Below are 27,820 nucleotides of genomic sequence, written 5' to 3' on the forward strand. Positions count from 1 at the left end.
TAGGAACCATGCCTGCACTATTATAGAAATTGAAACTATTTTCTGAAGAAAAAAATTAGTAAATGTTAGTGTTTATTAAGTCAGCTTTGTTATTCATCACTTTCATTAAGCTTTTAATATATTTACTTCAAATTTTGAAGCAAAACTTAAATACTGTCATAATGTAAATCAAAAGTTATAAGTATGAGGACATGAGTATTAAACCCATTAAGATGGCCTTTTAGGAAAAATAAGTTAAAATCACTTTGTAGAAATGCATTTTATGAAAGTTACAGTGTTTTTAAAAATGTCAGCCCCTCCAAAGATGAATTCATAGTTGGCAAATACTTAAGAAATCCCGAAAAGAGATAGACAACTCTTTTTTTAACTATACATAAAAAGTATATAGAAACAACATTCTGTAGTCATAATGAAACCTGTAACAAAGTAATTAAAAAAGTTAAAGAGCCTAGTCTCTTGATGAATAATATTGGAATAACTTTGATTAGGTTATTTATTTTTACGGTTCATTATATTATGTATAAATACATGAGGAAGAATATTGATGAGCTTCTATTTGGGAAATTAAATTTTTATATTCATATTATATAATTTAGGAATTTTAATGAAAAATTATATTAGTTGAATATTAGTTTACTCCTTGGTGAAAAATAGAAATGTTTCTGTTTGACTTTTTCATCTATATCACATTATCATATATATGGTACCCAATTTTAGAATTTGAATTATCTGACCCAAGGCAAAAAAAAGGTATTTTCTAAACCTTTTTGGCATTTCATTTTGCATATTTCAGAAGAATAACAAGACTATACTTTCACATTAACACAAAATGTAATTCCAATCAAGTAACCCTAAGGGTAAGAATTTGGAGTTGTGAACTGTTAATACACTGAAATAAAACATAGCCAGGTGTTATATATTTCTGTTTCTATTTTAAAGCTTCAGAATAGCTATGTATTTCAGTTTTTAGGAAAACGTGTATCAAGACAGAATGCATATTTTCTGGGGAAGCCTAGCTGGCTAGCCACACTGTGGCATTTGCCATGGTCTAGTCTAGAGGCTCAGTCCTCATCCTTGCAATCTTAAAAGTCTTGTCACAAAATAGTTGTATTTTTCATTATCCTTTTTTGTGGACTTGGTTTTACATATGTGTGTGTATATATAAATGTATATAGATTAAAATGCAAACTCATTTATTTATAGTGAGAAATACAACTGTAAAGTTTCACTTGACCAACCAGTGTGTTCTCTTCTATAGAAGATATATGGGAAGCTGGCTTATCTGGAAGTTGTTTAATGAGCCTGGAATATAAGAAGGAAAACTCTGAGAGTGTCTTAAGTAGTCTCTCAGTAACAAAGGCAGGTTGAGGCATTCTTACACACCACTTGCCAAAGACATGGTATTATTCAAATCTAGTTAGCTAAGACTTCCCATCTGAACAGCGTTTGGATAGGCATTGCCTACTTTTGTTTTCCTGCCTTTCCTATTTATGTTTCCATAATTGATTGTTCTCTGTTCACATAGCCTTTCATCTACATAGCACATGATTTGATTAGATTTTTTTTTGCTTGGTAGAATCACATTCTAGTGCTACTTTCTTGAGCTTATTACTCTCATATTAATTTACCTAGTATTTTGATGTTCCTGAACCTCTTAGATATACATTTACAGATGATATATGATTTTGTCCCATAAATCCTAAAATCTATATGTATTTGCTAGTATAACTCCCAGTGGTCACATTTCTAAGACCTTGGTATAGAGGTATCTCATTGTTGACTGTAGGTATAGACTATGCTGTAATCCTGAAGACTCTGGCTAGTGGAATTAGGTTTTAGGCATCCCAAGAAATTTAAGGCCGAGTTTGACTGTGTTAAGGTATCAGATGGAAAACACTTTAATTTCATTTAATAAAAAATGCTCTTCTTTGAAAATCTAGGGATGCCTAGAAACAACTTGGAGACCTTAGGTCTTAGGGTGTTGTCTGGCCTCTCTGCTTACCAAGCTGCAGTTAGTTTTACCAGGTATCTGTGAAGTAGTCTGCGGACTCACTTTTTGTTTGGGGTACCAGTGGACTAGTGTGGGTTACAATAAGCCAAGTTCTGTTGGATTTAATTATTTTAATTTAGTATTGGTTCTTCTGTTTTGGAAGGTAAAGTTGGCATTTGGAAGAAAACTATTTATATATCTATGTGAATCCTATATCATATAATTCTATTATAACTATCACTTGGCCTTTACTTTTTCCAGGCTTTAAAAAAATTCTAGTATTTCTTCATGAATCTTATTTTTAATCATTTCTCCCTTTCTTTCCTTTTAAATATCTTAATGAATCATATTTAATAATTTTACATAATACTTCAAGAGCCATAGTTTTTTGTTATTGTTGATGCACTTATTTATGCACTCATTGGTTGACTCTTTTTTAAAAAATTTATCTTTATCATTAAATATATTACAGATGTCCCTGTTGACCCCATCCTCCCCGCTCCCACCCCTCTCCCGCCTTCCCCACACTACTGTCTCTGTGCATTGGTTATGCATATATGCATATAAGTTCTTCGGTTTATCGCTTCCCATCCCCCCTCCCCGCTTCCCTTTGAGGTTTGTCAGTCTAACAACCAATTTGTACTTCTTAATCCCTTCACCTTTTTCACCCATTCGCTCAACCCCCCTCCCATCTGGCAACCAACAAAAATTTCTCTTTATCCATGAGTCTGTTTCTCTTCTGCTTGCTCATTTTGTTTGTAGATTCAATTGTTGATAGATATGTATTTATCAGCATCTTATTGTTCATATTTTGAATCTTCTTCTTCAAGAAGACCCTTCAACATTTTAAACTGGTTTGGTGGTGATGAACTCCTTTAGCTTTTTCTTATCTGGGATACTCTTTATATGTCTATCAATTCCAAATGATAGCTTTGCAGGATAGAGTAATCTTGGTTGTAGGTTCTTGCTTTTCATCGCTTTGAATATTTCTTGCTACTCCCTTCTGACCTGCAAAGTTTCTTTTGAGAAATCAGCTGATAATCAGCTGACAATCTTATGGGAGCTCCCTTGTAGGTAACTAACTGCTCTTAAGATTCTCTCTGTCTTTAACCTTTTGCATTTTGATGATGATGTGTCTTGGTGTGGGCTTTTTTGGGTTCATCTTGTTTGAGACTCTTTGTGCTTCCTGGACTTGTATGTCTGTTTCCTTCATGAAGTTAGGGAAGTTTTCTGTCATTTTTTCAAATAGGTTTTTAATTTCTTGCTCTCTCTCCTCTCCTTCCGGCCCCCTCATGATGCGAATGTTGGTTCACTTGTAGTTATTCCAGAGACTCCTTATATTGTCTTTATTTTATTGGAATCTTTTTTCTTTTTGCTGTTCTGACTGGGTGTTTTTTGCTTCCTTATAGTTTAAATCGATGGTTTGCTTCTTGGCTTTACTTACTCTACTATTGATTCCCTGTAAATTATTCTTTATTTTAGTTAGTGCCTCCTTCATTTCTGACTGTGCGTCCTTTGTTTCTGACTGGTCCTTTTTTATGCTCTTGAGGCCCTCACTAAGTTCATTGAGCATCTTTATAACCAGTATTTTGAACTCTGCAGCTGGGAGATTGCTTATCTTCATTTTATTTAGTTCCTGTCCTGGAGTTTTGTTCTGTTCTTTCATCTGGGACATGTTTCTTTGTCTCCTCATTTTGGCCGCCTCCCTGTGTTTGTTTATATGTATTAAGTACAGTTGCTATTACTCCTAGGCTTCAGAGGGTGGTCTGTTGTGATAGGTGTCCTGTTAGGGTCCAGTGGCACAGCCTCCCTGATCACCCCAGCTGGGCCCTCGAGGTGCATACCTCGTGTGGACTACACACCCTTCTGTTGTAATTGAGTCTTGGTTGCTGTTGGCTTGTCAATGGGAGGGATTTACTCAGGCTGATCAGCTGCAAGGACTGGCCGTGTCCACTGACCACTGGCCTCTGACTACCTTGGAGGAGGAGCTGTGCAGGGGTTCACCACATGGAGTAAGACTTCAGCAGGTCTCTGGTACTCACTGAGTCCACTCATTGAATGTGTTGCTTGTGGAGGTGGTTGGGTAGTGGTGCTTCACTGTGGTCTGAAACTGTCCACTGGGTGTGCTGGCTCTGGGGCAAGGTCAGCCACTGCCTATGTTCTACCCCAGACCACCAGGCATAAGCTACAAAGTGATCTGCTGATGGCTGCTTCTTGTGCTGGGCTTGGAGATACCCAGGCAAGGCCAAGTTGTGAACCAAGCTTGACTGCTCCCAGTGCCAGATCTGGGGACACTTAAGGAGAGGTATGGGGCTCGCTGAGATCAGATGCTGCTTGTTGAAAGATTTTAGGAAAATCTGAAATGGGAGTCAAGACAGGCCAATCCTATGGTAAAGCCACTGGAAACAGTTTGGTTGGGCCTGAAAGTTGGGTGGGGCGGGGCCTCAGGGAATCACCAGGGTGAGACAAACAGTGTGAGCCAGGTTGCTGGAGTCCCAGATGTGGAGCCCATCTGCCAGCCCCAGGGAAGGGCTTGCCAAAGGAACAAAGGCCTCCACCAGCACATCTGTCTGGAAGAAAGCTGCCTCTCCAGCTCTCGCCCCAATGCCAAACAACTCAGTTCTTCCCTGTATGTCTCTGGTGCCTTTCAAGCTGCCTTCCCCATGCTGGAGCCTGGAGGGTGCAAGTCTGAGTAAGTCTGTGCCTAGGCCCTTTAAGAGGAACTGCCTGGGTCTCCAGAAGCCTCAGCCTCCTTCAGCCTCAGTTTCCACTGGTTTTCCAGCCAGAAGTTATGGGAATTCTCTTTCTGGCACTAGAACCCTGAGCTGGGTGCCTGGTGTGGGACGGGAACCCCTCAGTCCTCAGGGAGGACCTTCCCAGCTGAGGTGTCCTCCTGATTTTTACCAGACACATGTGGGTGTGGGACCAGCCCATCCATGCCTCCACCTCTCCTACCGGTCTCGATGTGGCTTCTTTAATTTCATAGTTGTAGGACTTCCATTCAGCTTGATTTCAGGTGGTTTTGAATGATGGTTGTTCTGTAGCTTAGTTATCATTTTGAGCGATTGTGGGAGGAGGCAAATACCGTGTTTACCTATGCTGCCATCTTGACCGGAAGTTAAAGGGCCATAATTTATATGTATCTTTAAAAAATATATATATATACATATATATATATATATGTAGTTATGGCATTTTTGTCCTTAAGATATGTTAGCAGAATTTGTGGTTATAGTTCCTAAATTTGAATATTAATTTTTATTTTTATTATTCCTCATGCAAGGATATATATTTTTTTATTGTTTATTTTTTTAGAGACAAAGGAAGGGAGAGGGAGAAAGAGATAGAAACATTGAGGAGAGAGAACATCGATTGGCCACATCCTGCATGCCCCTCACTGGGGATTGGTCCCACGACCTGGGCATGTACCCTGACTGGGAATTGAACCAGCAACTTCCTGGCACATGGGCCAATGCTCAGCCACTGAGCCACACCGGCCAGGACTAAGGATATTTTTTTATTGAATTTTGTTTTTTAGATAGAGTAGAAAGAAGGGAGGGATGGAGAGAGAAACATTGATGTGAAAGGGACACACTAATTGGTTTCCTCCCACTTGTCCCCTGACCAGACCAGGGATTGAACTTGCAACCCAGGTACATGTCCTTGACTGGGAATCGAACCTGAGACCTTTTGGTCCTCGGGCCAGTGCTCTCCCTGCTGAGCCAAACTGTCCAGAGAAGAATATTAATTATTTTTATTCGTTCATTCAGTATTCACTTCCAGGAGGTTAGGGGACTCAATATTTAGAGGCAGAATGGTCCACATTGTAGTTCAGTTTTTCTTTCTTTTTATTGGCTAAAGGGAAGACTAGGAATTTCTAGTTCTACAACATGTCTATTATTACAAATATTTTATTAAAAACATATTCCCTCTAATCTTATCTTACCTATTTAAATTAATATTTAAAACAAATAACCAAAATCCAAAAACCCTTTTTTGAGCTTCTCATGAAAAGGTAATTTTTAACTGTTCCTTAGAGGTTTTGTGTCTCCCCCCCCCCCGGCAATGCCTACTGATCATATCGATATTCTTTCTACCATTATATTGATATTATTATTCATCATTTGTGCTACATTTACAATTTTATAGACAAACCTCTTTTCAAGTACAAAACCTCAAGAAGAACAGAAGAAAAGTCTGGTGACCTTAAACAAAGAGTGCCCACTCTCACAGTCTGCGGCCATCACCTACTCCTTATTCCAAGACAAGAGGATGTCTTTGGTAAGCGATCCGTTCATGTTAGAGGAATTTTAAATTTGTCTAAACACGTTTTATCAGCTTTTCAGTATTAAAGTTGCAACGTGGGGTAAATTTCTTCTAATTTGACAATATTTTATATTGTTCTACTTATATTTAATTTTAGAACAGAATGCCATTTTCTTTTTCTGCTAAGCCTACTTCTGTCAATGAAGTAAAAACAGGAAATAAAATTTGACCATGATTATGTTATAGAAGTGATGTCAGAGGTACTGATAAACATATTTATAGGATATTCAGCGATATTAGAGCAGCCATATTTTAAGACCATTAACAATCGGATTAATAGTTTAAAAACTATTAGTATATGTATAAGAAATCATCTCCAAGATACATTAAGTTACAAAAAAGGAAGATGTGAAAACAAACATATAAATGTGTATATATGTATGCTTGTATATTCACTAAACTTGCTTTTCACTCTGTATCCTCTAGTTCTGTTCTATTTTTTAACCATTCCTGATACTCTTTGAAATAAATCTAATTACTATGAAAAATAGCCATATTTAATGTTTTTTCACTGTTCTGGCATAAATCCTTAAGGCTGTTGAATTTTTTTTTTAAGTATACAGGCCGGGGCAAAAGTAGATTTACAGTTGTGAGTACATGAGACACAGAATTTATTCTTTTTTTTTAATCCTCATTCGAGAATATATATTTTTTTCCATTTATCTTCAGATAAAGTGGGAAGGAGGGAAGGATGAAGGGGGAGAGAGAGACACACATCAACTCGTTGCCTCCCGCACAACCCCGACCAGGGCTGGGGACCAAACCGCAACCAAGGTATGTGCCCTTGGTTGGAACCAAACCCGCAACTCCTTTATCTGCAGGCTGACGCTCTTACCCTGAGCCAGACTGGCCAGGGCCAGAGTTTATTCTTGTACTATTATTTATTAATTGTATTGTTTTTTATATGAACAACTGCAAATCTACTTTTGCCCCACCCTGTACAAAATAGAGAATATATATTAATGGAATAGGGACGGAATGAGTCTTCCAGCTAAGTTTAACTAATTTGAATTCCTATCCTCTCTGACAATAAATTGGTTTAAAACAAGCTATATGGTCTAATACCTGGTTTTCCTATTCTGTGTCTTCATGCACTAGGCCACATTACACACTTTTTATGCTGGTTAAGGTCCAATATAAATAAGAATAAATAGTTCATAGCTAGTCTTAATTACTTAGTAGATGTTCTAATTAGATAGTCAAATTCCTTAATTAAAAGTACACAAGCCAGTACACAGGAATCCAAATAATTCCAGTGTACTGTTTTTGAAACAAATTACATGATAAATAGGAATTTAAATAGTAACTTAAATTTACATGTTAAATATACTTGTATATGCATAATTTGACCATATATGTATGGTATAACTGAATATAGTTTCTAAGAAAATTTGGTGAAGCCTTCAAATTTTCTGAATAAAGTGCATGCTAATCCTCAGCTAGCTATGAGGCTTTATGTATTGTATTACATATTCATGGTTAAAAAATATGAAGAGTAACACATCTTCATTTATGTCTTTTGCTATTATTTGGTTGTATATTATTGTGTAATATCATGGTTTAATTATCTCTGCCTCCCAGGAGTCTGAGATAGTCTTGCCAGTTAACCACAGAATTAAACATGCCTAAGGACTAATTAATCAGGACCAATAATACAATTAGTTTTAGGTAACTTGATGCCTGGTGTCAAGTAACCCTAGTATTATGTACACATGGTGCACACTGTCTACTAGAAAATGGTAGACATTTAATGAAAGTAATTTAAAACCTACCTTTGAAGGGTGAAAATATTGCTTTAAAGGCTCTTTCCTATGAAAGCATCAACATTTACACAAATACAACCCAAATTCAGGCTTTCAGGATATAGTAAAAGAGAGTATTATGAAATAATTTAGAGCTGAGTGACTAAACTCAGAGTGTTTAAAAGAATGTTATATCTAATATATATCTTAAATGGATTTGGAGCAACATTTGTTTAAAAGCTATAGAAAAATGCAACGTTGTCCTAAATTTAACACAATTGATGTTTAATTCAATTCCAGGCACATGATATATTATTTCAAGAATATAGAATATTAGGTTACAGTTTTACTGTATTCAAAGGTTGTGGTAGCTTTTAGACTTAACACAAACTTACTGCTCTCTGCAACTAATAGTTTTTTAAAGTGAATAATTACAGAAAGATGAGGATTGATTTCTTAGCTAATTCTGGATGATTTTGTTGTATTCAGTATAATTGTAAAAAGTAAAATCTGTGGAGTTGTATAATGTAGGTAGTTTTAAAGAAATTGCTTATTAAAATGAAAATTTTAAGTGAAGGTTGAGTACATTGTTTATTTCTCAGAGAACATTTATTACCTGAAGGTTTTTGACATTGTGTTTTCATATAGTACCGTGGCACTTTAAAAACTCACTCATTGTTTTGCTGCTGTTTCTCTAGAAGAGTGTAGCTGAGAACAGGATTCTGCCTCTTGCAGCTGTTGGCATACACTTATCCCAAGCGGCGAAAGCTGGCTACCCGGTCGATATGGAGCGAGCGGGCCTGACTCCAGAGGTTCAGAAGATTATTACTGATGTTATCCGAAACCCTCCCATCAACTCAGGTGATAACTACGACCCTAGTCTGCAGCTTTAATGACTTGAGTCATTGAACCCAGATGAAGTATACAAGCAATCCACCAATATTTTTCAGTTTAACAGCCATCAGCCCATTATGAAAACTACTTTTGTAAGGCATTTTATTGTGTAAGAAAAACAGCCTTTCTTCCTATTATCACTCAGGGGAAAGTCTGAGTCTGGGAAATCCTTGTTTTTCTTTTTCGCTTCAGATGACAACTTACCACCCATCCTGGAATAGTACACTTTTATTCTTTTCTAATGTCCACCTCATCACTTGAAAAAAGCATACTGTACCCAGTTTTTTCTATATTCATTCCCCAAAACACTGACTCCTAGTTTTTCCTATGTCTTTCTGATTCCTTGTCATGGGTTTCACTTAAGTAGCCTTTCTAATAATTACAGTCAGTGGTATCTCTCTCACTGTGACTTTGAAGGGATGGACCACGTTCTCCAGGCCCTTGTAGGAGGGTCCCCTTTTCTCACTTTGCTATAGAACCTCAGCTGTGCTCACTTTGCTGCCCTGCAGAAATTTTTCAATATGCCTACTTTAAAATTATGGTCCTTTTTTTTTACAGAAGTAAAGATGAGACACATTAGAGGATTTTCCCTCCTAAAGGTATAAATATGAACTGGTACATTAATAACTCAATAAATCTGACGAATTTATTCAGACTGTTAGGACAGAGCAGTGGACATACAAAAAGGCTTATCTCCAAAGTTGCAGTGCAAATAACTTCTTTTATTATCTCAGATTCTTTCCCTCTTGGGAATAACTATACTATTCCTTCCCAACATTTGGAAATAAGAATAATGACATCACCCTTTAAAAGCACTATCAATACTAAATTGATCAGAACAAAGATATTCATGTCACCTTAAAAGGCAGAATTAATTCTAGGCTTGAGGCAGACTTGACTGAAGGTCTAAGAAAGAACACCTCCATCCCTTCCAGTGATCAACCATAGAAGCGCAGGAAAAGGAGAGACACAGAAACAAGTTTGGGCAGTGGTTGTCTGAGTCGATTCCAGGGAACTAAAGTTTTTCCCAGTACTATACCATGCTAAAGCTGTACTGCCAACTATTTAGTAGAAAGAAATATGCAATTTCTAATCCTGGCCAGTGAGACTTCAAGTATTAAGGGCCTGTTGATAAGTTATATCAAGATATTATTTGATGAACCTCTTAACACATTCTGTTTCTTTATCACTTCTTGGCTTTCTGTTCATCATTTGATTTTTTCTTGTAGATCTGTCGACAGGGAACTTATGTACTAGTCATGCTAATCTGAGTACTTATCTATGTGATCATTGTGAATTCATACTTATAAATTAATAAATTGGCATTTTGTGAACTTGGTTAGTGTAGATCTATTAAGGTTAAATTAGGTTTCTAAATCTGAAAATCTGAGGACTAAAGTTTGGACTGTGATAAAATTTCATGGTAATTTAGCTGTGAAACATCTTATGAACAAAGCTAGACAGCACCCCTGGTCTCATTGCAATCTATTTTTTTGTTTGTTTTTTTTATCCTCATTCGAGGACATTTTTCCATTTTTTGTTCAGATAGAGTGGGAGGGAAAGAGAGGGGGAGAGAGAGAGAGAGACATCGACGTGGAAGGGACACATCGAGTGGCCTCCTCCCGCACGACCTAACCAGGGCCAGCCGGGGACAAACTGCAACCAAGGTACTTGCCCTTAGCAGGAACCGAACCCGGGTCTCTCTGGACCGCAGGCTGATGCTCTAACTGCTGAGCCAAACTGGCCAGGGCCAATCTTTCTAATTTTAGCAGCCATTTTACTAGAAATTAAATCAGAGGAAGGAAAACATAATCACTTTGTAGGATTAGAATTGTGATTATACAGTACCACTCTTTCTCCAGTAGAAAGTGAGATAGTCAAAGATTCAGATGCCTTCTTGATTTGAATCCTCTGGAATTATTTTTTTCATCTATCTATCTATCTATCTATCTATCTATCTATCTATCTATCATCTATCTATCTATCTATCTATCTATCTATCTATCTATCTATCTGTAGAGAGAGTTTCTCAGGACTCAGAGAAATGTGTATCTTTGATGAGCTAGCTTTTGGATAGTAGGCAGTATTCTCTGAAGAGGCTATTTTTTTCTATTGACGAAAATGTTTGCAATCATTTTGCTGCCTTTCTTAAATCCTGAAGACTGATGGGTGGTGTTAGCCTAGTTAGTGATAGCAAAGGCTCTGTAACAGCTGATCTGTTTCAGGTCTTGGCTGTATCATTTCAGAGCTATGTTACCTTGGGTAAATTAATTACCCAATCTCCTTAAGTTTCAGTTTCCTCTTAAATAAAGGAGGGATAATATGCCTTTGTTACAGAATTGTGAGAAATAATTAGATACTTCACAGAATGCTCTGGCACTTCGTAAGTACCGTGTGCCCTCTGGATCCACGGGTTTACATCTGTGGATTCAACTAACTGTGGTTCGAAAATATTTGAAAAAAAGTTCCAGAAAGTTGATTCCTAAATAATACCGTTATACTAACTGTTTACATAGCATTTACGTTGTATTAGGTATTATGAGTAATCCAGAGACCATTCAAAGTATACAGGAGGATGTGCATAGATTATATGCAAATTCTATGCCATTTTATATAAGAGACATGAGCATAGGGTTCTGGAACCAATCCCCAGCCCAGACCAGGAACAACTGTATTTCATAAGTGGTGGTGGCGGCAGTGGTGGCAGTGATGGTGAACATGGCGATGATAGGAGAAGTAGATGGTAAGATCTGATGGTTTCTTTTTTTTTTTTTTAACATTTATAAAAAATTTTTTTTCTTTATTGATTTTAGAGAGGGAGGAAGGGAGAGGGAGAGAGAAGAGAGGGAGAGAGATGGAAACATTGATGAGAGAGAATATCCATTGGCTGCCTCCTGCATGTCCCCGACTGGGGATTTGGCCCACAATCTGGGCATGTGCCCTGACCAGGAATCAAACTGGTGACCTCTTGGTGCATGGGTCGGTTGATGCTCAACCACTGAGCCATATTTTTATAAATATGTTTTTATTGATTTTTAGAGGAGGGGAGAGGTAGAGAGAGATAGAAACATCGATGAGAAAGAACACTGATTGGCTGCCTTCTGCATCCCTCCTCCCAGGGACTGAGCCTGCATCCTGGGCATGTACCCTGACCAGGAATCGAACCTGTGACCTCCTGGTTCATGGATCATTGTTCAACCACTGAGCCACACTGGCTGGGCTGATCTGATGGTTTCTTAAATATACCCTTTATGATTACTTTAATACTCTATTCTTTTAGGAGCTAATTAAGAAAATCTGAAGTTCATAAATAAGTATACCAGAAGGGAACCTTCAAAACAACTTCAATAATTCAGGCAGGTTATAATTATTATTTTTCAAGTATTGAATAATTCTTGAGCAGATATTCTAGAATGACAAAATGGATGTTCTAATTTCAGTTCATTGTGGGCAGGGGAAAATGAGAGAGGAAGATTTAAGATTCTATTATTCAGTCAAGTATTGACATCTATTTTATTTGGCTATGGAGAAAAATTGAAGAGCTGCTAATTTGCTTTCTAAATCATATAGTTGTAAAGTTGTAGGATTTTTGATTTGGAAAGGAAATTTGAAATCATTATATTTTCATTTTCCTACTCCCACCCTGTTTCAGAGAGAGAAATCTGAGGCCTAGAGGGTTGCACATGGTTTTATTATCATGTCCAGGTTAATGACTGAGAAAGTTTTTCTTTTTACTATACCGTGTTCAAGTTGTACTGCCAAGTGTTTAAAAGAAAGAAATATGCAGTTTCTAATCCCGATAGAGGAGTTGAGTTTATAAACCTCTAATTGATGAGTAAAATAAATGTACTTAATTATATTCGGTTTACTATCTGTATCCATCTAGTATCTTTAAAACTTCTCTCCTTTATCTAGTACCCTCTACATTCTGAGTTTAGAAATTTCAGTTTCTTATGTTATAACTTTTTAAAGTAAGAAATATTAATATCAAGCAGAATATATAAACATGAAAAGTTATCTATAATTGCACAGCCAAATTCAACAAATGACAGGGAGATGAGGAAAACATTTGTAATCAATAGTTTAAAATATTTGTCTTGCCTGGTCAGTGTGGCTCAGTGGATTGAGCATTGTCCCACGGACTGAGAGGTCCCAGTTTGATTTACAGTCAGGGCACACACTTGGGTTGTGGGCTCGAACCCCAGTAGAAGGGGTGCGGGAGGCAGCGGATGAATGTTTCTATCTTTCTCTCCCCAAAATCAATAAAACATATTTAAACAAACAAACATTTGTCTTTACCACTGTATACTTGTTGCCAAAATTGAGAAAGTTAGGATCACAAGAACCATGAGCTCTAAATTTAATTTCTTTTGATTGTATATTTATAGCTTTTGAATTCTTGTTTTATCTTGATAAAAATTATTTGTTCTTTTATTGGAGAAATGTGTTATAAATTATGATAAGAAATGAGGATATACATAGTATATTAATGATTCAGAGATGTTATTTTTATCTTTTATTTAATTGTAGCCATATTTTATAATTCGGTGTTTTAATGAACAAGTTTGGTATTTAAATTTTACACAATCCTGAAATGAGAATTTTCTATATTTTATTATGGCATAATCTTATACTTGAAAATAGACTATTTGAATATTTATAAATTATAAATATTTATAAATTATAATTTATAAATTATATCTAATTTGCTAAGTAGCTTTGTTTTTATAACTTAAGAGTCAAGTGAATTCTGTACCTTTTTATTCTTTTAGTTTTATCATGTTTGTATACTTTTCAACTTCTTTTATGGAGTTGAGATTCTAACTATGTTTAATAATAAGTTAAGCAAGACATTTAATGAGGTGCCTGGATAATATTTTGAATAATTTCATTTTCTCATTCTTTATGTGCATATGTGCCTGGAAAAATAGGGGTGGCTCCCAAGGGACCTGCCACAAAAGGAGGGGTAATGTGATCTCTTTCAAAGCAATGAAGGAGTGCAGCCAGTGTTTATTTGTTTTCACTCTCCAATAGATGTTTTCATTACTTACCTGCATGGAAAGTTAGGGCGGAATAATATGCATCTTTAAACGTAGATGCCACTTATTTACATATGTATATTATAGGATGACTTTTATTTGCATATGTGTATTACAGGATGACTTTAAGATAAAAATATAGAGTACTTATAAAAATGAAATTTCTAATTATATCTTGAAATTATATTCTAATTATGGTATAAAACTGTACATTTATTAAATCACTAATAGTGGTTTATTATATAGGCAGATATTTATATGTCATGATTTTATGAAAAGACATTCTAATTTGAGAAATAAATTGTTTCAAATAGAATAAAATATCTTATTTTTTTCTTTTCAAAATAATTTACTTAGCCAGTGATGCTTGATAGACAGGATTATGTGGCTGTATCCCAAAAAACTGATTTCTAAATTTTACATTTACAATATGATGAAACTAAGGATGTATAGTTTGTTTATCCAATATTTAAATACCCACAGAAGAAAATGAATTTAGTACAGTGTAGTGTATTAGTTGGCTAGAGTACAGGAAAATTTGATTATTCAAAAAGAAATATAATGTGAGCTACATAAGTAATTTAAAATGTTCTAGTAGTCACATTTAAAAAGTAAAAATAAATGTAATTAATTTTATTCATATAACTTAACCCAGTATATTAAAAATGCTGTCATTTCAGCATCTAATGATTATAGAAAATATTGACGAGGTTTTTGTGGTAAGCCTCTGAAAGCAGTTATGTATTTTACATTCCCCACATATCTCAATTCTGATGCTAAATTTTATTTTACTTATTATTATTAATTTTTTAATCCTCACCTGCAGATATTTTTTCTATTTATCATCAGATAGAGTGGGAGGGAGAGGGAGAGAGGGAAAGAGAGTGGGAGAGAGAAACATCAACGTGAGAGAGACACATCAACTGGTTGCCTCCCACACAACCCGACCAGGGCTGGGGACAAGCCACAACCCAGGCATATGCCCTTGACCGGATTCAAACCTGCCACTCATTGGTCTGCCGGCTGACGCTCTGACTGCTGAGCCAAACCGGACAGGGCTAAATTTTAATTTGAATTGCTTGGTCTATATATAGCTTTCATAAAATTTACATTTCAAAAAAGTAAATGAAGATACCCACTTTGTTCCAAACATACTTTAAAATTTTCCGATAACTGAATCAGTTTCAGTTTTTAAATTTAATTTGGTTTTAGTTTCCAATCAAGCTTTTTTTTTTTTTCATCCTCAGCCGAGGATATTTTTCCATGTTTTTGTTCAGATAGAGTGGGAGGGAGAGAGAGAGAAACATCAACATGAAAGGTAAACATTGAGTGGCTACCACCCGCGCGACCAACCAGGGCCAGGGACAAACTGCAGCCCAGGTACGTGCCCTTAGTGGGAACCCAACCCGGGTCTCTCTGGACCGCAGGCCGATGTTCTAACTGCTGAGCAAACTGGCCAGGGCTCAATCAAGTTTTTAATGCAAAGGTCATAAAGTAAGTTTCTCATCACACACATTAAGACTTCATGCTTCTGCCTTGGTCCGTTGGAGCGTCGGCTTGCGGGCCAAAGAGTCCCGGGTTTGGTTCCCACTAGGGGCACGTACCACCCTGCCCCCCCCAAAAAATGCATGCTTCCGAATACTGTTGTTGATGAATTGCTTTCTTATGACACTTGAGGGCTACATACTGGCATTAGAATTACTTAAAATAAAAAATTGAGTTCCTCAGCCCTTTCAGCCGCATTTCAAGTGTTCAGTGCTTACATTTGGCTACTGGTTATTGTGTCAGACAACACTTATAGAGGTAGTTTGGTAATATGTATCAAAGGCTAGAACCTTTGAACTAGCAACCTCACTTCTGGGAATCTAGAAAGATGGAAAGATACCGGTAATATATTCATCAGAACTCTTTTTTCAAAGAAAAATTGAAGACAAATGAAAGGGAACTCTAAGTAAATTCTGATAGATACATACAAAACAAGATGATTAAAATGATGTAGTAAAACTGGCATTAAATTTCAGTGGTATTAGTGTGGTATAATGATGAAGGGACAGATAACATTTTAGTTTGGTTGATAGCTATGGTGGTCACATTGTTGATTTTATTACATTTAAAGTAATCCTTTCCAAGGTTTTGATTAGCATTGGTTTTACATTTTAAAACTTTAAAGTTAGAAACACTACAAGCCAAATAATTAGATAGCCCACTGTCCTAATATCTATTCGCTGTGTTACCTTCTCTTCCGATTTTAAATATTTTAATTTATCTCCAGTTTTATTTGGGAAGTCCTGGAGTAGCAAGATAAGAACTTTGAAAGGAATGAAGAATATAAACCTGAAAACTGTAGTAATTTGAAGACCCCCTTTTCAGAGTGTCATTTAAAAATACTTGGTTTCGGATTGTTAATTTGAATTGGGTGTCAGAAATACTTGATACCAGTTTTGTAAAGCTCATGAAGATGAGTGAATAGGTTCCAAGCTGCTTAGTTTTACCATACTCTGGAGAATTGCAGATGAATGTGATGTTGGAAGGGAGTCCTTAAAACAGATAGTGGTCTGTCGGACATTGCTACATAATTTGTAAAGGTGTGAAGAGACTGACACAGAGTGAATCAGTTCTGTTGAATTACAAAAATTAAAAATTCCTTGGTTCTGCAAATAAGATGTACCTTTTCCAGAAAACTCACTTGGTTACTAATATGCATTTTAAGCAATGGAAGTGTTATGTTATGCTACAATATCCATTGAAGGATTCTTTTATGGACATCTTATTTATAAGTGTGATTAGCTTCTATTTTAAGAATAAATTATTTTCAAAAAATTAACTTGTGATTAATATTTGGAATTTGAAGCATACGTAATTTCTTTAGAAACAGTTCGGGAAATTGTGGCCTGATTCTCAGTGTGAAACATAATTTATGCAGAGTTGATGGCACTGACCTGATTTTGGATCTTTAGGTAAAGGGGTAGGTGGCGCAGGTATAGGGGACACATTTGACCCCATTTCCTTTCTATAGGACTAGCGGCATTTGAAAAAAGAACATTTTCTTTGGCTACCTTCCTCCTTTTTTTCTCCAAAATATTTCACCATTTCCAGCTCATATGTTTTCTAAAATGTTCTGTGTAATTTATTTTTAAATCTTATTTTTTCATCCTTTACAGAGTTGAATAAAATTAAACTAATTAGAATGTTTGTTCCTGAAAACATTGACACGTACCTTATCCATATGGCAATTGAGATCCTGGAAAAAGATTGTGACAACAGACTGTTATGCCAGCCTTCCTGTGATTCCACCAGAAAGAGATGTTTTCCCAACTTAAAAGAAAGCTGTTCAAGTTCTAAGAGAAGAAACGAGGAAGTAGGCCCTGATACCAAGGTGTTAATTATATGTAGAATTTTCATGAAATGTCAGTTTGTTCAATCTGCATATTTTAGTTATCTAACACTTGAATGCTATATTTTTTAAACCGTCATAAATTCTGATATAAGTTTACTTTTCTAATTTTATGTTGTATTTCCTTTGCTTTTCATAAATCTGAGCTGAGAAGAGTGGTTTTTAAATGACAAAAGGTGAATATAGTCTGTCTTTTTAGCTTACTGTGTGGAATGTTAGCTTAAATTTTTTCTGTACCTCATATAGCCAGGAGATTATCTTTCTTTTGTAAGTGTAATTAAAACTGGCTTTACGCATATGGCAGTTTATGCGATTAATGAAAATGAAAACACATTCTAGTGTAAATAACCTTCCAAACTGGTTTGCTTGTCGTTCTGTCACTATCATGCTCTGCTGCAGTTACAGTATCTCAGGTACAGGAGAGTTGTGGCTCACGGTCCTGAGCGTATTCCGTGCGTTTTTCATGATCAGAAGAAGACCCTGAATGTAGTAGTATTTTAGATGGCACGTTTTATTAAAACCAAATGCTTTGAAAAATTATTTCTGTGTCTGGTGTGAGAAAAATACTAGTCTTTGATAATGACTCTGTTAAATGACTGTATAAATTTGAAAATTTGGCCTTCAATATCTTCCAGGTCTAAAATTACACAACTCCATGATAAATGTTTGTGAAAACTAATGATTAACTAAAAATTATTTTAGTTCCTAGACGATAAATTCAGCGTGGTTGCTAATATTTATATTGGAGAATTAGGAGCCTGTTTCAGCTCTAAGGTCATCTTTATAGGCTTCCCAACAGCTGAACTCCTTTTCTCAGTAGCTTAGAAAGAAGATAACTGGTCCTATTTAGTTCTGAACTTCAGTTAGGTTTGTATATGGTCTTGTTCTGTATAGTCTAATGAAATCTGATTTGTTGGAATTCTTTACATTATTTTGACAATTGAGCTAGCTATAAGAAGGGTGTTTAAGAAAATATATGTTGGGCCCTGGCTGGTTTGGCTCAGCAGTTGGAGCATTGGCCTACGGACCAGAGAGTCCCAGGTTCAGTTCCCGCTAGGGGCACGTACCAAAAACAAACAAAACCCAAAAGAAAATATATGTTGGGTGATGTTAGTGACATTGGCTTCTGTTGCAGCCTTTTATTTCTGAAATCTGTACCAGGTGCCTAAGACCTTATTTTTCTCCAACTTCAACCAATAATACAGGAAAAGGTATAACTTTTCATTTTTCCTGAATATTGAAGCACATTGATATAAAGTATTATTTTAACCATACATCAGCATTTTTGCCTTTTCTCTATTGAAATAACATCAGATGCTAACAACAAAGTGAGGAGATATTGGGGGTGGGGTGAGTCTGGATTTAGCCTTTCTTCCCCATTTAGGGGAACAAAGATTTGGGGACTGGGAAGTAGATTAAGAAATGAGTGAGGTAACCAAAGTATTTTCTTTCCTCATCTCTACTGACCTGGTTGTATCCCTTCATGTATTTCATCTTATTATGAGGCTTCTGATAAAAAATAATGTCAGGACAGCTTTTTATTTTTATTAGCTGATGTGTTGTTTGATTTACAACTATTGTGATTGCTATTAAGTATAAGGCCCACTTGTGCCTGTGTTTAATTTTTTTTTTCTTTATTGAATTTAGAGAGAGAGGAAGGGAGAGGGAGAGAGATAGAAACAATGATAAGAGAGAATATTGATTGGCTGCCTCCTGCATGTCCCCCACTAGGGATTTGGCCCACAACCTGGGCATGTACCCTGACTGGGAATCGAACTAGCGACCTCTTGGTGCATGGGTCAATGCTCAGCCACTGAGCCACACTGGCTGGGTCGTGCCTATGTTTAAATGAGAAAGATTATGTCTTGATATTTGGTAGTTCTGAATTAATATACAGTGGGATCTTTAAATATGTAAATATTTAATTTCAGAAGGTTTCTAATAGTTTTTAAGATTTTGTTTATTTCAGGAAACTTTTAAGTTTTACTTCTCATTTCTAATTCTCTCTTGAGCTTTTTTTCACTCAGTTTTGAGTTTTTCTGATATTGGTTTATGATGTTCTTCCATGTTTTGAATCATTTTCTTAATGTTTTTCAGCTTGTTGTAAGAGGTTATAGTTTTATTCTTTATCTCAGGAAATCTTTCTGGTGTCTGAGATTTGACCATGATACTTTTCTGTGGCTCATTTTTATGTGAAGTTAATTTTCCTGCACTTTCGAAAGAAGGCATGGTTCAGGATAGTTATTTTCCAGGTTCACACATCTTTCTCTTCTTTTGTTTTTGTATAATGTTCAAAATATGAAAACTTGGCTTATGAGATACACTTCTCTGCCCCTTCACCTGGGCTTTCTCGTCTCTGTCTCTGTACACCTGTCCGGCTGGATTTTGATTTAACCGCAGCAGTTCGGTGAGCAGGCCCTCTGGAAGGCAGCACCCCCTGGTCAGGAGAGTTCACGGGCCGCAGCCACACAAGGGACTGCTGTGCGCCCCTTCAGTCACCTGCGGAAGCCCCCCCCCCCCCCCCCCCCCCCCCGTCAGGCTTCTCACATGAGTCTGTCCTACTTTCCAGTGTGTGCCTGGGGGCCGTCGGGGCTTTCCTGTCCCAGGCACCTCTCGCTGGCCTCTGCTTTCTCCCATGCGGGTCTGTGGCTGTGGTTTGTCCTCACAGGATTATAGTTTGGGTTTCCTGAGGCTGCCTTTCAACTTTCTTTCATTGTAAATGTCGATAATGAATTTTTGTTTCTTCTACCTGGTTCTCTCTGTTTTATTGCTGGGATTCAGAGAAACTAAAAAGCTATGCTGGTGCTTCCACCCTCTTCCCAGAACCCGCTCCTCCTGTTCACTTGATTCCTCCTTGTTTCTTCCGACTGCCCGAGAGAGAGGGGGGGAGAGAGGGAGAGAGAGAGAGGGAGAGAGAGAGAGAGGGAGAATTTCCTGCCCTGCCACTGAGTTTATAAATTAAAATATACAATATGATTTAAAAACTATTTTAAGATTCTTATAAAAACAACACTCCTCATAAAAATGCTCTCTGGGTAATATTATTACAATCATTGTTAAAATTCAGTATTTCAGAATAACAATTTTATTTTAAAATTAAATGTATTGGGGGTGACATTGGTTAATAAAATTATATAGGTTTTAAGGGTACAATTCTATAATATATCATCTGTAGACTGTGTGTTCACCACCCAAAGTCAAGTCTCCTTCCGTCACCATATATTTGACCCCCTTTACCCTTTATTACATCCCTCCCACCCCCATTTCCCTCTGGAACCACCGTAGTATTGTCTGTATCGATGACTTTATGTTTGTGTGTTTGTCTTGTTTGTTCATTGGTTGCTTTCAGTTTTATATCCCACATATGAATGAAATAATATGGTCCTTGACTTTTCCCACCTATTTCACTTAGCCTGATATTCTCAAGATCCATCCATGCTGTTGAAAATAGCAGTATTTCAACAACAACAACAAAAAGAATTTTCTTCAGCTTTACTTTTTTAGGAATAGTATTTTTTAAAGAAAATAGTGCATGCTCACCCTGGCCAGTTTGGCTCAGCAGTTAGAGTGTTGGCCCGACAATGAGTCGCGGGTTCAATTATGGTCCAAGGTCACGTACCTTGGTTGCGGTTTGTCCCCGGCCCTAGTTGGGGTTGTGTGGGAGGCAACTAGTTGATGTGTCTCTCTCATGTTGATGTCTCTCTCTCTCTCTCTCTCTCTCTCTCTCTCTCTCTCTTTCTCTCCCCCTCACTCCCTCCCTCTCCTCTCCTCTTCCTCCCTCTCATTCTATCTAAAGATAGAAAAATATCCTCGGGTGAGGGTTAAAAAAAAAAATAGTGCATGCTGTAATTAGTTTGTACACCATTAAAGTATTAAAGATTGATGGAAAACATTTTGTGATTTTTTTCACTGAAGGATAAGAGTCACAGAAATTCACTAACTTGTTGGAGTCAGCCATCCGGTGATCCAGAAATAAAAGATTTATTTACAGATTATCAGTTACAGGTAAAATTGATTTAGTAAAGTAGTTTTTGTGACAAATACAGTAGGCTTGATAACTCATATGTTTAGATATATTTTCCTTGTCGATGAAATTAAATACAAATATAACATGCATATTCTCTATTTGCCTACATATACATGTACACACATAATCAAATGAGTTAATGTTTTGTATGCTCAACTTAATGATAATGGTTTGTAAATAGAATTTAGAGTATCAAAAAGATGTAAATACCACCTTAAAATGTGATTATGATTGCTGGGGATTTTAGTCTTCTACTGGTGAAGGCAGTAGTCTCTGACAGGCTTTGAGTCTGTTAGGTGACCTAGACTTCATAATTAAAGTCTCCCTGGATACTTATTGTTGAGAATCAAAAGACACTCAATGTAAGTAAGCTTTCCCCCTCTTTCTCAATGAAATAGGATAACTATTATAATTATGGGAAAAATGATGAAGATCATATTATATAGAAATGCAAGAGAAAAGACTTTTAATGATATTAGCCACCAGTTAATGAGCGTCATGAATAAATCAGAATGTGTTTTGATATTTTGCATATATTCTCATTTAATTCTCCAAATAATCTAGTAATGTTATGTAACATTATTCCCATTTTCCGTGTGAAGAAAATGAGGTTTAAATGACATCATGAGGTCATACAGTTAGCAAGTGACTCAATTAGAACTTAAACCTAGTTCTGCGTGGTGTCAAAGTCCTGGCTTATTCCATGGTATTTGCCTACAAACAGACGTAGAGCTTTTTCCTCTGCTCGGTCACTGTTCAGATTTCATGCCATGTTTTAGTTTTGGGCTTTTCTGTAATCTCAACTGTTCTTCTTCCTCCAAATGCACTCAGGGCCCTGCACTAATTGCAAGCAATGGTAGCTGTCTGCGGCCACAAGGGATGTTGCTATTAAGGTTTTTTAAGAAGAATACTTGTTTCTGGGCCAATTTTATGTCTACCCAAATGCCTTTTTTCTGTGCTACTTTATATCCCTAATATTTATTATTTCTAAGGCAAACATGATGATAAATCTAATAATCTCTTCTGGTTATCTCTTTCCTGAGGAAATAAGTACTCGGGAGAAATTTTTTTTTTTTTTTTAGTTTTTGCTAAAGTGTAAATAGTCCTTTCTTCTACACTGAATTTCTTTAATTAAGTTGGAACAGCTAACAGTTTTTATCTTTTTAAGTATAATTTTTAGAGGTTTTTTTTTTTTTTTTTTTTTAATCCTCACCCAAGGACAAGCTTAGAGAAGGGAGGGAGAGAGAGAAACATCGATGTGAGAGAGAACTGTTAATTGGTTGCCTTCTGTACATGCCCCGACTGGGGATTGAACCCACAACTGAGGTATGTGCTCTGACTGAGAATTGAACAGGACGATGCTCAACTCACTGAGCCACTCCCGCCAGGCTCTGCCAAGGATCTTTTACTGTTGTTCCCCCATCCTTACATATTTGAAACCATTTTTTTTTTTTTATCCTCACCTGAGGACATTCTTTCCCATTTTTTGTTCAGATAGAGTGGGAGGGAGAGAGAGGAAGAGAGAGAGAGAGAGAAACATCGATGTGAAAGGGACACATCGAGTGGCTGCCACCCGCACGACCAACCTGGGCCAGGGACAAACTACAACTGAAGCACATGCCCTTAGCGGGAACTGAACCCAGGTCTCTCTGGACCGCAGGCTGACGCTCTAACCGCTGAGCCAAACCGGCCAGGGCTGAAACCATTTTTAAATAGAAAGCATAATAAAATAGCAAGAAGTTAATGAACAATATATAGATACAGTCTTTATTTTTGAAATGGGATAAATCATACTTTTGTACCTTAGGCTAACAGACATTGTAACTTAGATGAGTCCACCCTATCATAGTCATTCAAATAGTTCTGATAACTAAACTAACTCTGTTGGATTCCAAGGTGTACCAGTGTTAGAATGATTTTCTGTCGTGTTAGTTTGAAGACCAGATCCTCAAAGACAACACAGAGTAATACCATTTTAGACTTTTGAACACTTACCTACTTGAAACTGTTTTATTTATTTTTTCGTGTACTCATTGTTTAATATACAATCACTGCCTTTGGTTCTTAAAACAATTTTTGTTCAGGGACTTTTAGTGTTCTCAGGCTTCATGTGATGCACGAGCCCCTAAAATTGTGCCAAGTATTGTGCATGAGTATGTTTGTGTTTTTTTCTTGGAAGTGGGTCTCTAGTTTTTAGCAGATTCTCAAGAGTCTATGAAATGGAGAACAATTTTTAAAATTTACTCAGCAAATTTAATTTAGTATCTGCTATGTCTCAGTAACGCTGCAAGGTGCTGATGATGACTGAACCACCCTTCTACCCTGTCTGCCATCGTAGATGTAGAGGTTACATGCCTTTTCAAATGCCTAATACAACTGTGTGTGTGTGCGTGCGTGTGCACACACGTGCCCAGGCAGACATCTTCCTTAGAACATTAAATTCACCCCAAAGCACATACACCATGGGACATAGACCTGAAATAATACCTAGCTCTTTCCTTCCCAAATGAGTGTCTACACTTGAATGTCTAAGAATACATAACAGGATGGCAAGTAATTTGCCTCAAGCATTTATATAGTGATTTTTGTATCTCTTTTATTTTTTTTTTACTTTTTGATCCAGAAATAAATTCTATAGATCTCTCACTGTTTTGTTTTATTTGGCAGGGGAAGGATGGTGGGTATATATTTAGTAATCTATGCTAGTTTTGTTTTTGACACACATTTTCAACAGTACAAATATTTTCTTTTCTGTTTCTTTCCTATAGACTTCATCTGAAACCTCAAAAAGAAAATTACCTGAATGGTTTGCCAAAGGAAATGAGACCTTAGCTGATACTAGCAAGAAACCAATGGCCAAAACAAAAAAGAAGGGTCTTTTTAGTTAAAATGGCAGCCGCCAGAAGAATTATGTTTGTCTTGCTGTATTATAAGAGAGGTGCTGTATTTTATCTCTGGAAGGAGTAGGCAGTAATATTTCAGTTTAAAAATTATTCCAATCATTGATCAGCTGGCATCTTAAAACAGCCTTGTGCAATTCCCCTAACGTTGAGTCTTCTGAGTACATCATAGAATGCTGAATTATTTCTGTTAAGATACTTTAAGAAACTGTTACTGCTCTGTGTTCTAATCTCTTTATTTCAGCAGTATATTTGAAAATGTAATGTGTGGTAATATATTAGAGATAACAGATTAGTAGTTGTGTGGTGATAATGTGTGTGATATGAAACATTCCTGTATTACCCAGATTCTGTCTTATACATGAAGAAAACAGTGATTTTACAAATTGTTTTTACTATCTTTAGACAATACTTACATCCAAATTGTTAAATGGTATTAGGGGACCAGAGCAGTGAAAATGAAACATTCTGGGTTCCATGTAAATAGGGATAAAGAATATAAAAAAGGAGACCATTTGCACTAGAAAATTGTATTTTTTACACTATGTATTATTTTTTAAAATAATAAACTTTAAAAATGTTATTCATACAGAATTTTATAAAGATTATATATAAATCTATTTGAAGCTTTCATTTACTTAATAACCTTATTTTTTGAGGATGTCAGAATTTGATTCTAAAGTCTATGTCACATATATACTTAAATATCTAAAACCCATATTCTTGACATTGATTTGAGTAAGCCATAATTCATACAGCTTTAAGCAGTTTACCATATGGCCTTAATTGACTTTTGCTAAGTGAAATAAGCCAGTCAGAGAAATACAAGTACCACATGATCTCACTTATTTGTGGAATATAATGAACACAATAACCTGTCAAACAAAATAGATCAGAGACATGGAAGTAGGGAACAGACTGACCAGCCTCAGAGGGAAGGGGGGTGGGGGTGGGTGGGAAGAGAGAAACCAATGAACTATGCACATATGCATAGCCAGTGGACACAGAGAACAAATGTGGTGAAGGGGACGGGGGTGGGCAGGAACGAGGAGGGGGATGTCAATGGGTGAGAAACACAAATGCAATACTTTCAACAATAATATATATATATATAATTTATATATATATAAAACTGTTGTTAATAAAGATGAGGTACATGATTATTGCTGAGAAGTGAAAAAAAAAATCACCAATAGTCCCACCAGTTAACCCTTTTATGACATTTGCCATAACTTTTTATATTCACTTCTTTTCCAAGTTTGTTACATGAATAATAAAGAATTCTCTTCTTAAAACATTCAAGCTATACTTCAAACACAAAAGTCCTCATAGTCCTATTTCTTCACATTCCATTACTGGCCCTTTACCAGAAAGTAAATTCTATTATATATATGGTTCTCTAGTCATTTCTTCTGTATTTACATGCCTTTACTTGTGTATCTACACATTTTTTTTTAACACAAATGAAATCATGCTATATGCAATTTTCTGCAACAAACTTTTTTACTTAATATATCATAAAGCCCTGGCTGGTGTGGCTCAATTGGTTGAGTGTCATCCCATGCACCAAAAGGTCGCCTGTTCAATTCCTGGTTGGGACACATGCCCAGGTTGCGGGTTTGATCCCTAGTCAGGGTGGGTACTGCAGGCAACTGATCCATGTTTCTCTCTCATATCAGTGGTTCTCTCTCTAAAATCAATAAAAACATAAAAAATATGTATCATGAAGACCTTTCCATGTCAGTATATCTTGGTCTCACTGTTTTTTACAGCTACATACTATTCTTTTACATTCCATAATTTATATAATCATTTTTCTATTGGTCTTTTCTGTTTTGTTATTTTTCAATATTTCAGATTGTTTTTATTTTTTTTTAATCCTCACCCGAGGACATTTTTCCATTTTTTGTTCAAGTAGAGTGGGAGGGAGAGAGAGAGAAACATCGACGTGAAAGGGACACATCAAGTGGCTGCCACCCACACGACCAACCAGGGCCGGGGACAAACTGCAACCGAGGTACATGTCCTTAGTGGGAACCGAACCCGGGTTTCTTGGGACCTCAGGCTGATGCTCTAACCACTGAGCAACCAGCCAGGGCCAGATTGTTTTTAGGAGTAGAATTAGAGAGTGAAACATAAACATGTTTCTTATCTTTTATTTGAATACATTTTGAACATTTTTGTCATTTACTAATCTTCCACAGATCTTGTTTTGTCGCTTTATACAGTACAGTGATTCTCTCGGTGTGGTCTGCAGGCCGTTTGGAGTCCCTGAGACACTTTCTAAGGGGTCTGCAAAGGCAAAAATATTTTCATGACACCAGAATGTTATCTGCCTTTCGTATTACGTTGATATTTGCAACGAGGGTGCAAAGCAATAGTGAGTAAACCAAGTGGTATTTTAGTGCAAAGCAAGGCAATGGCACTGAATTACTGATTTTATTAATTCTCAGTCCCTTTCAGTATTCTGTGTGATGCAATGCGAGCACACATCAAGCCCAAGTGTGATGGTCATCTGCGGGAAAAGCACTCCTTGGATTGTTTGGGTTGTAGTTTGAATTGCTGTTTTCCCCGTGAAACATCATTTTTACTGAAAAGAATGACTGATAGAAAACTAGGATTGGTCATTCAGACTTGGGCGTTCGGTGGACAGTTCCTCAAAACTGAACAAAGTCATCCTCTCATTTCAACGAAAACTCAGTATTTGTTGCCAATGATACAATTTAAGATTTCTAGCAAAGTTTATAATTTTGAAAAATGTGTTTGCAGCCAGGAGTTTGAGAGCTTCTCATAACACAGACTTTTCTAATGAGATGGGTAAGGTTAAATATATATATATTTTACATTATATAATGATTTTTGTCAACATTTAGAAGATTTGCATAACTCAGTGAATAATATTTTCTGGATGATTAATATATGATCTTATAAAATTATGCATGGGTAAAAGATCCATTCAAAGTGCACAATGGACCAAAGGATTTTAACATAACACAGCATGAAAACATTCATTTATAGTTTCAGATTACACACTGGAACCAATCTTTAAGAAACTAACACTTGTCCGGTTTGGATATAGTTTCAAAGAAGAATGTCTACAATTATTTGGAAAGGCTAATAAAATACTCATCTCTTTTCCAACCACATACCTGTTGGAGGTCAAACTTTCTTCATCAACTTTAGCCAAAACAGCGTTATCGAAACCGATCGAACGAAGAAGCAGGTCTGAGAATCCAGCTACTTCCGTTACACCAGACAATGATGTCACTTTTCTCACTATCGTGGGAGGGGTGGGGTTTCAAAAAACTTTGTTAACGTAGTGGAATTAACTACTGTTATTTATAGAGAATAAATTTTAAAAATTTTTATCTCAGTTTTAATTTCCAAAAATGGTAAATACTGATAGCTGTTACCTATGTTAACAAAATCTCTTTTGGGTCCTTAATAATTTTTAAGACTATAAAAGGGTCCTGAGATCTAGGGGTTTGAAAATTGTTGATATGACATT

General features: G+C 36.4%; 1 protein-coding gene across 11 annotated transcripts in view; it reads left to right on the forward strand.

The window, feature by feature from the left end:
• Positions 1–24,569, forward strand: part of WRN (WRN RecQ like helicase) — a 131,069-nt gene extending 106,500 nt beyond the window's left edge. For 3 of the 11 annotated variants that reach the window (XM_036249937.1, XM_036249938.1, XM_036249936.1), the window contains exons 31-35: positions 6,140–6,271; positions 8,757–8,919; positions 17,153–17,367; positions 21,301–21,390; positions 24,181–24,564. In XM_036249937.1, coding sequence (XP_036105830.1) covers positions 6,140–6,271; positions 8,757–8,919; positions 17,153–17,367; positions 21,301–21,390; positions 24,181–24,300 — 720 coding nt within the window. In that variant the 3' untranslated portion in view covers positions 24,301–24,564. Of the gene's footprint in view, positions 1–6,139; positions 6,272–8,756; positions 8,920–12,232; positions 12,289–17,152; positions 17,368–21,300; positions 21,391–24,180 lie in introns of those variants that run through there. The other 8 variants (XM_036249944.1, XM_036249943.1, XM_036249942.1 and 5 more) reach the window with 5 other exon arrangements.
• Positions 24,570–27,820: the final 3,251 nt, after the last annotated feature.

The sequence above is a fragment of the Molossus molossus genome, unplaced genomic scaffold, assembly GCF_014108415.1.
Source record: "Molossus molossus isolate mMolMol1 unplaced genomic scaffold, mMolMol1.p scaffold_m16_p_9, whole genome shotgun sequence".
In the NCBI taxonomy this organism is placed as follows: Eukaryota; Metazoa; Chordata; class Mammalia; order Chiroptera; family Molossidae; genus Molossus; species Molossus molossus.